The 14,777-nt window shown below is 42.8% G+C and overlaps 1 protein-coding gene across 3 annotated transcripts; it reads right to left on the minus strand.

Annotated features, from left to right (window-relative positions):
- Window positions 1–643: 643 nt before the first annotated feature.
- Window positions 644–14,727, minus strand: KCTD21 (potassium channel tetramerization domain containing 21). 3 transcript variants are annotated; one of them, XM_018908359.2, is made up of 2 exons: window positions 14,667–14,727; window positions 644–6,307 (listed from the first exon to the last, which is right to left on the minus strand). In XM_018908359.2, the coding sequence occupies exon 2, from the start codon at window positions 6,275–6,277 to the stop codon at window positions 5,495–5,497; it is 783 nt and encodes a 260-aa protein (XP_018763904.1). In that variant the 5' UTR covers window positions 6,278–6,307; window positions 14,667–14,727; the 3' UTR covers window positions 644–5,494. The 3 variants fall into 3 exon arrangements, with proteins under 3 accessions (XP_018763904.1, XP_018763902.1, XP_030090645.1); XM_018908357.3 differs by lacking the exon at window positions 14,667–14,727 and adding an exon at window positions 12,736–12,989; XM_030234785.2 differs by lacking the exon at window positions 14,667–14,727 and adding an exon at window positions 12,489–12,702.
- Between the last annotated feature and the right edge of the window lie 50 nt (window positions 14,728–14,777).

Genomic DNA, 14,777 nt, shown 5'->3' on the forward strand with positions numbered 1-14,777 from the left:
CAGCCTCCCGCGGGCAGAAGCTGCTTTAAAGTACACCAGCTTAGCTTTGCTCCAGGGAGCTCCACCTCCAACCTGTGCGGCTGCTGTCCAAGTCAGCTTCCAGGTACAAAGTTGTTCCTTTCAGAGGAACGGCCTCCATTTTTTTCAAATACTTTCCTGCCAGCCTGGAGGGTGGATGCGTACAAGGCTGATGACTTTTTAGCTTCCTTACAGCAAACCTCCATCTATGTAAGAATAGTATCTTGTAGGAGCTGCATGGAATCATGCAGTTAACATGTTCAATTTTTATTTTCCTATACAGCAGCAATGTATTATTTGCTCATGCTCAGGAACTAGAGACAAGTCTAACAGCAGTAATGCATCAGGGTTTATGAAGGAGGTCCTCACTGGACAAACAAATCCTGTTTTTAAATGTTTGAAACGTAAATGCGCTAACGCATTTTAAATGGTTTTCATTATTTACAAAGGCTTGTTCATCCAAGTTTTCTACAACGGCACTAATTCCTGGGGACCTTGCAATTCCCAGCCACTGAGAGGTCGAGGTAAGCATTACAAGGAGGCAGTGGTAAGAAAAAGGGAAAGCTACAAGTGCAGCAAGTACCACTCATGCTTTTTTGTCAAGAAATATGTCAGGCAGAACACCTCCTGCTTCATTCACATTTTATTTACTATACACTTATCTAAAATACATATTAGTAACAGTTCACAGAAGGAGTTAAAAGCAGAAGAATGCAATCAGATTTTTAAATGTGATAGCCCTACAGGGCCTCTGTGAAGGTGGTAAGCAATGAAGACCCATCTTTTCACACTTTTCAAACACTACTGATTCAAAAGCATGGCTTTTAGTGAGTTGGGGTCCAAAATCTGATCAATGGGAAAATCCCACCATTAGGAGTTGGAGCATGAAAATACTGAGGGGAATGCCCAAAGGATGAGGAGAAAGGAAATTATTACAGCCCTCCCCTATAGCTCCTTTTCTTTTTTTCTGAATTCCCGGGAAAAAAATTCCTTCTGTTATTCCCAGGTGAACCTGTGAATTTGATCTGGACATTTATATGCAATCAGCCCTTCTTGCACTGACTATCTGTGACTGCCTGTACTCATTCACATGTGGCACTGCTCCTGGGAGGGCCCCATACTAGCACTTCCTGTACCCTGCATGTTTGTGTCCATCAGCACGTAGATGCAGAATGGAAGTCAAATATTTTAAAATACATGGAAATTCTGAGCAGAGGCACCAAGTTCTACAGGATGGGGTGAAAATAAAACTGCCCAGAGGAGTCTTCTTTGTAACTTCTTCATTAATCTGTGAACTATCAGAAGTTCCTAGGCTTATTTTCCACAGTCTATGGCTGAAGGCAGTATTTATCACTTCCACCAACCTTGTATACAGACTCCACCAGCCTTTCCACCTCGCTTTTTATTCCTGGGAATAAATGTGATTGACTGCAGATATGAACTGCAGATATTTGCTGCCTGTGAACTCGAGCAGCAATTTATACTCAACAATCCAGTTATAAAGTTCTAAGTACAGCAGTGCAAATGCTTGGTGATTTGAAGCACACGTACATGCAAATTAAAGCAAAGCTGACTGCTCCTGAGAAGCTACTAACATAAGTCTTGGCATGACCCATATTTAAAGTGCATAATAGAAGATTAAAACTGGAAAGGACCAGTAAATCATTCTAATCAAAGACTCTTGTAGCAAAATCTTTGTCTCCATTGTTATCTTGCTGGGTTTCTTTTTTCTCCTGAACATATCAAGATATTTTTATTCTCCCCCTTATAAATCCTGGATTTCTTGTTAATGTGAATTCTTTCAGATCTAACTTTTTACAACTACTTCTTTTATTTCTTTGCCACTGCCTGCAGAAACAGATGCTCCTCGCATCAACTCCTCCCTTTAACAGCTGTATAAACTAAGTATCTCTTATTATTTATATACAGTATTAGTCTCATCATTGTAACTGGACATGTTTAGGTATTTAAGAGATATCAAGCCTAAAAATACATAAAGAAATCCATGAGTGATTCTTTCTGGAGTCCATTAAGATGTTTTGTAATAGTCTTTTTGCCATGTAAGAAATACCACTGTGCTATGCACATGTCCAGATCTAAGAATGCCATTAGACTGCAGGTAAAATCTTATTTATCATCAGTCCTGGCTCTGGTATTCTTCTCCTCTAACATTACTGAACACTCTATTCAGTGGTCATTTAGGGAAAAAAAAAAAAATTGCAGGGCTTTGCCTCATTTTGTACACTAAGGTATTGAGAGAGACAGGCATATGGCAGAATCAGGAGTTGTGCACCAAGACATAGAAGAAAACAGACACAAAACTTTAAGGGAAGAAAATGTCACTAGATCCTTTCCAGGAAAAAAAAAAGTTTGTTCTAAGAGTGAATATTCCACTCAGCAGTGAAATAATTTCTAGATGTTACTGTTAATAAATGCAAAGTGCTTTTCATGACTAGTGATGGGGTTGTGCTATACTTAGCATGGCTTTATGCATGTTTGCTTCTCTTTAATTCAGGAAAACTCTTGAGAAGAATCATTATCAGTGCTGCTGACTGGCAAACAAAAGCACATTACACCTCCAGGGCTCAGAAAAAGAAGGTAAACAAAAACCAGCTATTCAGATAAAATGCAAACAAATGCTCTGGAGAGAGAATGTTCCTATAAACAGTCATTATATTCTAACTCACAGACTGCAGAATTCAGGAGCAGCTATAAATTGAGCTTAGTGTGGAGTTTGAAATAGCAGCTGCATTTGTAGAACATATGTTTGACTGCAATCACAAGTGATTCACTTACCGCCCATTTCCAGTATAAATAGTACCTCATACTTAAGCATGTTTATTGTGCTTAGCAAGTTTGAGGTACATCAGGTTTTTCTGTTCCTTCCAAAGCATGGCTTCACTCATGTCTTTGTACTGGTTGGAAATTTTGCATCTATCTATGTATATAAAAAGAGATATTTTGCATCTCAATGTCTGTTAATAAATGCCAGAGAGATCTGGGGCCACCTGTACCTTTTACTGACTTAGTTGCATGAGCACAAATAAATGTGTATTCAATTTGTTCATCTGCATAACAGACTCATGGATTAAAGTACTCCAGATGAAGATCAGAGTCCAGTTCTCTCCTTTTACAGACTCCTCTTACTTGCCTTTCACCAAGAAAAATGCAGTAATGATACAACTCTCCCATGGAATATTTTATTTTGCTGAAACAGAATGGAGCAGAACTGATCCAGAGCTCTAAAAGGTGTAGGTCAGACCCCCTCCACCCTTCCAAATGAGATCTAAGCCCATTGCTCTTACCTTTGGATAAACTCAAGGTGATGGGAAAAAACAAATTTCTACTGGTATTATTTTAGTCATGACATACAAGAGCTCCAGTTACAGATCATTTAAAATCTACTCTCAAGGGTGTGGGTTAATAAGAAATACCATCAACAGTCCCCAAAATCTCTGTTATCATAAATTCAGCAACAGCATATCTGTTTCAAGTCACAGATTTGATGAGAGAGGGTTCACTTTACAGATCATAATTGCATTACCAGCACAGAATATCCCTGTCAATGTCCAGCTGACCAGCCAGCTCGTTCTTTGAATTTCTGGACTGGGATGGAAAAAAAAAAAAAGGAGTTCTTCCTAATGCAACTAAATATAGAAGAACATGGTAACTCAAACTGGAATTTGGTCACAAAATCCTGTTTACAATCCTCAAAATACACAAAACTTGCCATGTTTAGTGGTTCTGAGGGCTTCAAGCCCAATCAGTGCTTTCTGACAGCATGGTCCCATGTATATCATGCTGGTTTAGCACCAAGTCAGACAAAGGGCAGTGGTTTCTAATGACTGCAGAATGTGCATTTTACCCATGAGCATGCTGATTTGTGTTGTTCATGCAGTCACAGTTTGGGACAGTAGAAATATATTGATCACACTGTTTTTTTACAAGAAAAAAGAGCTTCTTTATGCTTGTTCACAGGTCAGCTTAATGTAACAGAGTAGTTACTTTGGGAAACAAGAACATGCGCATTACTGAGCTTTGCAGCCCCGTGCTAGAAACCTTTGGAAGCACTAAACCTCTAAATGCAAAACTTTGTTATTGCATTTTCCCTTCTATCTCATTAAAGATACCTGAAAATGTTCCAGAGGGTCTCTCATGCACTCATAGCAATCTGGTTAGGGAAATACAGTTAAGATACTTTTAAACATAATTAGCCAAGAAAGAACCATCTTGAATGTGGCACAAATGATGTTTAGAGACAACATGCAGCTAGTGAGTTATGATCTTCATTACAGCACAGACCAGGTGTGTAGGGAAGAGTTTGACCTCTGGTTTTCCACTTTCCCTCTGGCAAGCTGACACTGAAGCCCGGCAAGCGGGTAAAATTCTTTAAGTGACCTGACCATTTCACAAAGATATTAGATAAAAAAAGGCTCAGTGAACCATGATAGGAAAAACGACCCTCTGTTTTTGCAATGAAAAATATTAGGTGTAACCTGGTGAGAATGTTGTCTTTTCAAATGAAATCCATCCTACCCAGACAGCATCCCATGCATTCCAGGCACTGCTGAAGGGAGATATGCCCAAAAGAGGCTCAAATGTTTGAAAGACGTTTGGGGACCTCTGCCCCAAAATCTGTCTTCCCATTAGAAAGTTTCAGCAGCATCCTCCAGACAAATATTAATATCGTAAGAGAAAGAAAAGGACTAGTTGTCTCGGATGCCTTTGGAATGTAAAAGTAAAGATTTAATCTTCTTGGTTTGTGATGACACCATTCTCTCTTCTATGGCTTCCTTGCCAGTCACATTATTCCAACACAGCTTCTCTGAAAGCACAATAAAGCAGGGGCTTCCACAGAGGGTTAAAAATAAAACCCAAGCCAGCTTCACAGAAATCCTTTTTTGTAACCCAAAGAGATGGGATCCCTCACTCATTTGCAACTTGTACCATCCTTTAAAGCTGTCTTGAGTGCATGTGGGAAGGCTTCTCCTCTGCAGATCCAAAGCTTCTTGAATGCTCTGCACAGGTGATACAGCAAGGCATGGCAAATGTGCTCCTAAGGCTGTCTGCTGCACTACAGCTCCATGGTATCTTTCACTGCATCCATTCTCCAGATACATTCCAAACCATGGTTACCGAACTCTCGCCTCCCCTAGCAATGCAGGTTAAGGATCACCCATTTTCCAACTGGAAAATGCAGAGACGACAGAAGTTAAGTGATTTTCCCCAGAATTGTACAGCAGGTCAGAGTCAGAGACAAAGCCAGTCCTTAATTCAGGCACTAGACAATATTGCTTCTGTCTGGAATATGGACATATTCTGGAAGGTCATATTGGTAAGTACATTAAAGGAAAATCATCTCCTTGTTAGTGACTCTTAATCCAGATAAGCATGATTCTGAATTAGGCTGTAAGTGTGTTTTAAACGGAAACACTTAACCTGTCTTATCTCCATGCTAGCACCACAACAGCCATTCCTACTTGTACCGAATTAGACGAATAATCTTATTATTCATGAAATCTGAAGTATGTGGATGAGCAGAATCTATGCAGAAACCATCACTCATGGCTATTTTCAGCACTTCTTCCACAAACACCTGGAAACTATTGATTTGCTTATTATCTGGCACCACCCAAAGTCTCTTCAAGTTCTGCCTGGTGTACTCCTCTTCAGGAAGGCCTTCCACACTTGCAACCCAATCTAAGGTCAAGTGGTTGGGGTCCTGCAGGTAACTGGATATTGAGGAAAGGTTTCCATTGAAACAGTAGTACAGTTTGGAACCAAGAAGCTTCAGGAACAGGCACGACGTGGAGAAGATATGAGCACTGAACACTTCCATGTTGGAGGAAGACAGGCTGTAAATCTGGGGTGCTTCTCGGACAGTGAAGTGAACAGTCTGGGTCTTCTGATCGAGGGTGATGTTGAGCATGGCATTTTTCTCTGCTTTAGAAAGCTCTACCTCCTTCTCCTGCAAGGCCTCAATCAGGGGCTGAATTTGGTAAAAATCTACTTCCCGTCGCAGTAAGCCCATTTCCTGAAAATCTTCGGGAAGATCCAAGTGAGAAGTTCGTAAAAAGTTCAGGATATAGCGGAAGATTTTGCCATCTCTGTCAATAAAGCAGTTGCCTTGGCTGTCCTTCTTGGTTGGGATCTTCCCACTAAACATGGCCCCCAGCATGGAGTCTGGAAAGCTAGTCAGAGTGGACAGAGAGGTGGTATAAAGTTTTCCTCCAACATTGAGCGTGATAGGTTCTGACATGATGGAAAAGTCACCGTGCTGGGACTAATTCTAAAAAAAAAAATTAAAAAAAAAAAACCAACACCACACATTTAGTTGCATTAATCTTTTGAAATGTTAAACTACAGAGATAAATAGTACTAAATATATGAGGGTAACCACGTGGCAAGAATTCACCATAGAAATTAGAAGTGAGGAATTATTTTCAAGGTTGTATCTTGAGAACAAGCATAAGGATGTTTTTTCTATAATTTAAACATGGCTTTGTCTAATTCAGTTTACTGCCAGAAATCGTGAGTCTTCCAAACCTTTACAATTAGGCTAAAAGTGAATCTCTCCCACCAATACCTACAACAAGGGCTAACTTCAAAGTAGCATTCTGAGCTTGTACAATCTCATTTCCCTGACAAACAGATAATTTAGAGGGTGCAAAGAAGGAAAGGACAAGAACTTGACACAACCTCATATCTTCCATAGTGTCTGAGGCTATGATTAAATTAACAAAGCAGTTCAGCAGAATCCCCTGACGTATGTCTGAGTGCAGTCAGCATAGCAGGGAGCCAGACAGCATTGCTGCCGTAAGCACACGACAGTTTGTGGTTCCTTTAATCAAAAATAATCACCAGACTTTCTCCTTCCATTGTGCTTTACCCTAGAAAACATTTTGTAATTATTTGGGGCCATATTCCAGTTGACATTGTTTCCATGCCAAGCCTCTGCCTTCAGCTGACATGAACTAAGGATGTGATTTTAAGGTGCAGTTAAGCCATAGGAAGGGCATGCATAACCTCTCCTTGCCCTCTACCATACTGTCTTCCTCCCTTATGCCACCTCTGGCACTCATCTGATCCAACAGTGAGTCAGTTCAGGGTGAAAACACAACATTTTCTATTCAGCATGCTTTGCTGTATGTTGGAACTGGACCAATGCCAGGGCTCGAGTAAGGGAAAAGAAAGGAGCTGTGCAGCTGTCTCCATTTCAGTTCAGCTCAGCTGTCTTGTGCAGGTGGGCCATTATTCCTGCTACCTGAGGACCTGCAAACCTGATTTTCTTTGTTTGCTGATTCTAAATTAATCAACAGTTCAGCAGGAAATCCACAGTGTTTGCTTACAGAGGCAGGAGGTAGCTCTTGCTGTAGTAACTACAGCCATTTAACAGAAAGCTGCCAAACGGCTCCTTAAAATTGAACTTAAGTGCATTTTCCTAACTAGTAACGGAATAATCACAGACACTACCCACTGTTATCAGCTCTGGAGTCACAGCAAAATGCAGATAGGGAGAAGGTCATCTGTGCTGGAATATGAATTCTTTCATGGCTCTTAAAACCCAGATAATATTGCAAATGGCATTCTAAAACAAATACATCTCTAGACAACAGCACATTGTGCTGAGAAAAACTGGCCCAACCTAGGGCAGATAATTAAAAGGTCAAAGGAGAGCCTGTCCTTAACTTGTTTAAGACATTCCACTTTGTTTTTTAGCCCTTGGCACACAGCCTATTTCCCACTGGACAATAATGGAAAGATGCAGATCTCTAAATCTGGAGTGCCTTCCCTGTGTATCCCTCAGTCCCATGCATCCAGCAAAACTGGCAAATAAAGATGCATGTGTAGGCCAACACAACAACACATGCATCGATGACCACAGACCATCCTTGTGACTAACCTCAGCCAAATATACTCCAGAAAACACCTCTCTGTTCCAGTGCTAAACTCCCCTTGGCACTGTAGTCTTAGCATACTTCCCACTCTTGAAGACTCCAACCCAGTTTGGAGTCAAGAGCTGTTTAAACCTGATCATGTGGAGGCTTCAGCTGATCTAATTCTGTAGCACGAGTGGCTGCCATGGATTGTTCCCCTAAGGGCTCGCAATATGTCTGCAAAAGCATTGCTGCAAGAACAATCAGGCATTCACAAAAGCAGCTAAAATGGATTTGACTTTTTTTCACATTTCATCAAACAGAAAAAGCTTCCCCATACCTCCCTACAAATAACACAGCCTGTCGAAGCAGGACTGATAGTAACTCCAAAAGCCATGTTCATTGCTTCCCACCTCTGCTGCCCTTCAAGCTGCTGTAGACTAAACAACCTGTTCTTCCTTCATAGGTGAAGCTTTCAGATTTTTGAGCCCACACCTGCTTATTTACACCATAAGAGTTTTTCCTCAAGCTGTCTGCCAGACTTAGTCAAACATAGAGCAAGATGTTTCCCTTGATGCGTCTGTGACAAGGCTTCATTTGGCAGAGCTCATGGTCAAGGGTCACAACCCAAGACCACCATGCAACTCAAAGACACAGATCTTCATTTCAAGCTCATCATCCATCCCAGGTTTACTATGATCCAACACCTCACTGACAGCCTGAATGAGAGGCAGAGGACTCAGTCCAACCTGAACAGATAACATTTAAATCTCCTCTAACTGTATTTCTTATCAGCAGTCCAAAAGGGATGTTGCCAACAAAACATGGCAGTAACATGAGATCTCTGAAGCTGAAGACTGTCTCTCTGCTGGCGGCAACAGCATCAGAAATCAAGCCAAGCCTTAGCTCTGGAGCTGGAAGAGTAGCACAGAGACTGGGAGCCTCTCAGCATGTGGGCTCTGCTCCTCTCCTACCTCTAGGCATTGCTCAGATGCATGTCCTGGACAGCCCATTCTGCTTATGGCTATTCTGCATTCTAAAGACCCATACAGACTGGATTTCCCTCTCCCAGGACACCAGCCTGCTCTGATTTTGAACCTGTCCATTACCCCTGCACTAGATTAAATTTTAAACATTTAACAAGGCAAACATCTTGCCCATGGACAAGACTGGAGGATAACTATTCCTCAGCTGTCATTCCTAATGGTCTTCTTTTACCTAATTCATCCCATTTCTTAGAGGTTTATTATATCCTCATAGGTGAAGATGAATCAGATAGTCTGGGAACCTCAGGAGAGCCAAAAATGTGAGCACAAATGAGCACAAATGTCTACTGGATTTATCATCAATCTGGACTTAATGCATTGACCAAACAACGTATTTGAGAGTAGCTGGGGAAAGTCAGTCTTTGCTACTTTTTTCCCTAAAAACCTGTTTATGAAAAAGTGTTTTTCATAAACCTATAAAAATTGAAATGAAATGGGCTGTACGTTTTCTCTCTTTAATCATTCAATGACGATTTGCAGCCCCCAGGAAGGTTTTCAAGCCAGGATGCTTTCCTAATGCAATATAAAGGTTGTCCAAGAATGCAGCATGAAAATCACTTCTTCTTGGAGAGATTTCCACAAAGAGGAGGTACCTAGAGCATCTGATCTTGGACATGGGAGGCTGCTGGTCTAGTGGAAGGTGTCCCTGCCCATGGGGGGTGGGGGGGTGGGTTGGAACTAAATGATCTTTAAGGTCCATTCCAACCCAAACCATTCCCTGATTGTATAATTCTATAACCTGCTGTCAACAAGGAGAAGTAAAAATTGCGTTATGGTTCTTGGAAGCAGAGAATTACAGTATTTTGTGTAGCTCTTCCCCAAGCAGAATTAAAATTCACTCAAATTAGGTCAGATAGAGATCTAATTTGACAGCTGAAGATGCAAATTTGGCTGAAGAACATAAGATTTATTTTGTGCTTCCAAGAGCAACCTGTATTTAAATACCTCTTTTAATATCATGGAGGGGGGGGAAGTACACATTTGATTTAAAGTCATGATCCTACTATGTGATGTGAATTGAGAGAAACCAGCAATGCATGGTCAGCTTTATGAAAAAGTCAAACTCCTGAACCGAAAATGCTGTCTCAGCATCTAAGCATTCCAACTGACCACAGCTTGTAAATTTTTACCTGGGTTTTACTCCTAAGAGCATCCTCAACAGCCGCATAGAGAACATTTCTGCAACAACCCTCTACCCCATGAGTTTAGTTTAGCAAAGAAATGGTTTGAAGCTGGGAGAATGATGGGGGCTGACACAGCGGGAAGGTATGCAAGTATGCAAAATGACAAAAGCAAACTGTTTTCATTGATCAATGGCTTCAAGTATTTAGAACCATCATCATCATACCACTTTGTTTCATAATCATTTTGAATGTAGAACAGTTTTGGATAAGCTTATTTTCCCCTCTCCTGTATTCATAACATTTAAGAGTGCTTTAATTAGCTAATAAATAAAATTCTGTATACATAATTTAACTGAGTGCCTGTTTCACCCAACCTGGCAAAAACCCACAAGTGTACAGTAATCATCAAAACAAAAAAAAAACCCATCAGCCATGCCTTGCCAATGTAAGTAAAATGTAAACAAATGGCACAAATATTACTATGTTTTTAACCACTAAAAAATACATACAACTGTAACCTTTCCTTTTTAGCAACAAGAATGCAGTTTGCTAGAAAGTCTAAAGTTATAGATATGTTTATATGGTTGTCAAAAGATAGCCACAGCTCGTTCTCTATATACATATATACATACATATATATATATATATATATATATATATATATATATATATATATATATATATACACACACACACAGTTTTAAACAGGCTTTTAAGTGGGAAAAGAAATTGATTGCCAACAACACACAGTTCACTTTAAAAATGTCAGGGAAGAAAAATGAATCAATCCTTCTGGATTTCAGAGGCAATGCCCAAGATGTGGATAACCGGCTGATCCTAGTGTCATTCAGGGGATTTAATTAATGAGATTAATAAAACACAAAACAGCAAAGCAAGAGCAATCTGTAATTTGGTTGAAGAGGATCATGTTGAGTTGTTAAGGTTTCTAAAGCCCATCCTACAGGCTGCTTAGGGCCTCTGAAGCCCTTACAGTGGTATTAAAAGCATTAAATTGTAGCACCTCCTGAAATACAAGTTAATATATGCTGTTACAGAAATAGAGTTTTTGCTAGAGCTTTTGCTGCAAGATTACAAAGTCACTGTTTTTAATGGTTTTAATTTCATGGAATCACACAATTATAGAATGGCTTGGGTTGGAAGGGACCCTTAAAGATTATCTTGTTCCAACCCACGCTCCATGGGCAGGGACACCTTTCAGTAGATGTGGCTGGTCAAAGTCCTATCCAACCTGGCCTTGAACACTTCCAGGGATGGGGCAGCCACGGATTCTCTGTGTAGCCTGTACCAGTACCTCCTAACCTTATGTCTAAAGTATTGCATGGCTGGTTAATTTTATCATGTAGCTTTCAATAACCCACCTGTGAAATATCCCTCGACAACCAAAACTTAGAAAATCTGTATTTAAGACAGTGAAATATGTGCAGCTCTATTTGTAAGAAGTAGTTGAGGACTTACTTACAATGAACCGCAAAATATACACACAGGGAAAAAAAAGGAAAAATAAGAAAAAAGAAGAAATTAATTATTTAGTCTGATGCAATGAATGATGCCTAAGTGGCAACAGAATTAAAGCAAGCCAGGGACCATTTCTGCTAAGCATCAGGAAGAGCAGCCAGACTAAAAACCTCTCTGGCTTTTTGAGTATTGCCCAAGAGAGCTGGTGAAAGCCACATCAAGTAGACAAATGTTACAAGAGACAGGTAGTGCTTTATAGGAAGTAATTCTGCCTTGGAGGGGCAGGATTGATTTCACCTCAGAAGGAAGTATGAAAAAAGAAATAGCTGGGCACCTGTTTGGCTGCTGGAGACTTTAAATGGGATTCAGCAAAAGATGGTTGTTAGGATGGGGCTCCAGTCTGCTCCATTAGATCATATTAACTGTGAACACACAATCAGGGAAAGATGCTCCTTCCTGTGTGAAGCTCATTCTGCTTTGGGTTTTGCCCACACCTGGCATGTAGCACTTTGCTCCACTGTGTCTTACGGAAATTCATGTTTTGGTTTGAGGTAAAAATTCCAGTTTCTACAAAACACCTGAGCCCTGAGAAAGCAAGCAAGCAAGCAACCAAACAAACAAACCCTCATAAAGCTGAGAACTCCAGACCTGGACACAGCCAAGCCCACGGCACTTACTGCAACTCTACCTGCAGAACAGTTCTGTGCCTTGTCCCTTCTCAAGGGGACAACCTCATGGAGGAAATCCAAACCCTACAAGCTCGTGCCTTTCTGTGTTATGGGAGCTGCAAACAAGGTACTTTGAAGCCTAGAAGTCACCCCTTGAAAGACAAGATAAAAATAAAAATCATAAACTAACTAAAGGGGGAGGGCAGAAACAACAACAAAGAAAAAGTATTTAAGGGTTAAAAAAAACCCAAACAAACCACACGTCAACTAACCACTTACCCAGCTTTCAGCAGACAGTAGGCACCAATGAGAGATGTGTTTTAGGAAGAATTTTGGACAAAATCCTTTGCAAAGATAGACTTGTCCCTTCCTTCATATATCCCTGATGCGCATTTACTTAGCTCAGCTCATCCTTTATGATCGAAGGTTAAACATTCACAATACAGTCTCTGCACCCTATATGCTTATATATGGCAATCTTAGAGAGGAAATCCCATGTTTTCCCATCGTTGCAGAACGAACCCACCTGATTTTGGACACTTAATATGAACCCGTCCAACTGAGCAGCACGTAAGAGACTTAAATGCAGTCCGTGAAGCAGAGCATGGAGTGCCTGCCAGGAGCAATCGATCCCAAAATAAAGCGCCTGCGGGGCGGCACAGAAGGTTTTTTTTCGGGACTACTGTGGTGCCTCTGGAAATTTCCAGCAGGCGTTTGGGGAAAGGCCGCTCACCCCGAGGCTGGCACGGGGGACGTGGCGACGAGCTCTGGGAGGGGACTCAAATTCCCAGCAGGCGTGAGGCAGGAAACGACGGGTCACGTCACCCTTCCCTTCCCTTCTCTTCTTGTAACAGAATTGCTATCGATCTGTCGGCGGCTGCGATGCTGGGAGACAGACATACTGACTATCCACCTTCAGAGCGCAGTTGCTTATCTGCCACTTATTTATATTTAATTCATATTTCATTTTCTGACCCTGCTTTGTTATGCACAGAAACGCTGTTCTGTCAGTGAGCCGCAAGAGGGATGGGGAAGCGTGAACGGGAGTTTCGTAACAGCCCTGGTCTACTGTGGCGTGTGTTCATCCCTTTCCAAACCTGCACCTCCACGCCCTTGAGCATCTCCTGGGCTGCTTGCTTAGCGATGCAGCTGAATGCAGGAGGCTTCGCGTAGGCTCTCTGCAGATGCTGAATTTACGCATAAAGAGAAGGGGTAGGGAGGGGGAGGCAGGGAAATAGAGCTGGTGCCCAGCTAGTAAAAGCAAGGAGCGATATAAAGCAAAGGTCAGGTTCCTCCTGAGAGAAGAGGAACAAAAGCGGCACCGCACAGCAGGGAGCAGGAGAACCAAAAGAAGGTTAAGTGCTGCCGAAGGAGAACGGCTGACGACAAGATGGAGGGGGGAGAGGGAGTGCAGAGCCATAGGGATGCGGCTGCAGCCGGGTCTGGACAATAAAAGCCTAAGTGCTACAGTGCTCAGCGCTCTTCTGATGACCTTCAACACCCGTAGGCTCAGGGGGTGCTGGGTGGGCAGTGCAGATGGTCAGGAGGGCGCTGCCACCGCCTGCCAGAAAGGAGCCTGCTTGAGGTCTCAGGGCAGTGGAAGCATCACTTTTCCTTCCAAGCTGATGGAACCCTTTGTGCAGTCCAATATAATATGCCAGTTCTGGCAGAGGTTTTGATTTTCAATGTCCTCTCCCAGCACTCATTTAAGTATCACTTGGCGTGCCTGGAGTATCTTCCAGATCTCTTTATTTCCTTGATGGACCACTTTATTTTGTCCCTGAACAACTTCACAGCACACGTGGCAGCCACCACCTGCTTGATGGACACACGGTGTGGTTCAATAATCCAGTTTCCACCTCATCCCCACTGACACCATTGTTTCCAGAGCATCCCTGCAATTAGAGGGCGGCTAATTCCCAGTACGGATGCTGCCGCACCAGAGCAAAATCAACTCAGAAATCACGCTAACAAGGTAGGCATCACCCAAAATTAGACCCTCTGGAGGGCATATATCACGCCCATCACCCAGCTGGACCCAGCTGGCTGCATGTCCCGGGTGTGGGCATACAGGGCTTGGATTCGCTGTGAATACTTAAATTTCGGAGATGTTTCATTGGAAGGGGGCAGGGGAATGTGCAAAGTTTGCAGAGTGGCGCTGAACCTGACCCTGTTAGGGACAATCGGAGGTACGGCTCCTCCCTGCATAGCCAGGCGCTCACAATACTGAATTAGCTCAAAATGCTAAAAAAAACCCCCAAATTCCCCTTCAGAAGGGGCTCACCCGTCCTTCCCGCATCCCACAGCGGACCAGCTGCGCGGCTCCCAGCCGCCGGTCCCCGCTTCCTCCCCGTGCCTCAGTTTCCTCCCTCTCGGGGAATTCCGCTGGGGGTGCTCCCGGCCCTCCCCACGCCCCCCAGCCGGGTGGATCCCCCCCCAGCCCCGCCGGGGACCGACCTGCGCCCCCTCCAGCCGCCGAGCTCCGCCGCTGGCCGGGAGGCGGAGGGAGGCGGAGGAAGCGGGGGGCGCGGCGCTCCCGGCACGGCCCGGCACGGCTCGGCCCGGCCC

This window comes from Serinus canaria, chromosome 1, assembly GCF_022539315.1.
Source record: "Serinus canaria isolate serCan28SL12 chromosome 1, serCan2020, whole genome shotgun sequence".
In the NCBI taxonomy this organism is placed as follows: Eukaryota; Metazoa; Chordata; class Aves; order Passeriformes; family Fringillidae; genus Serinus; species Serinus canaria.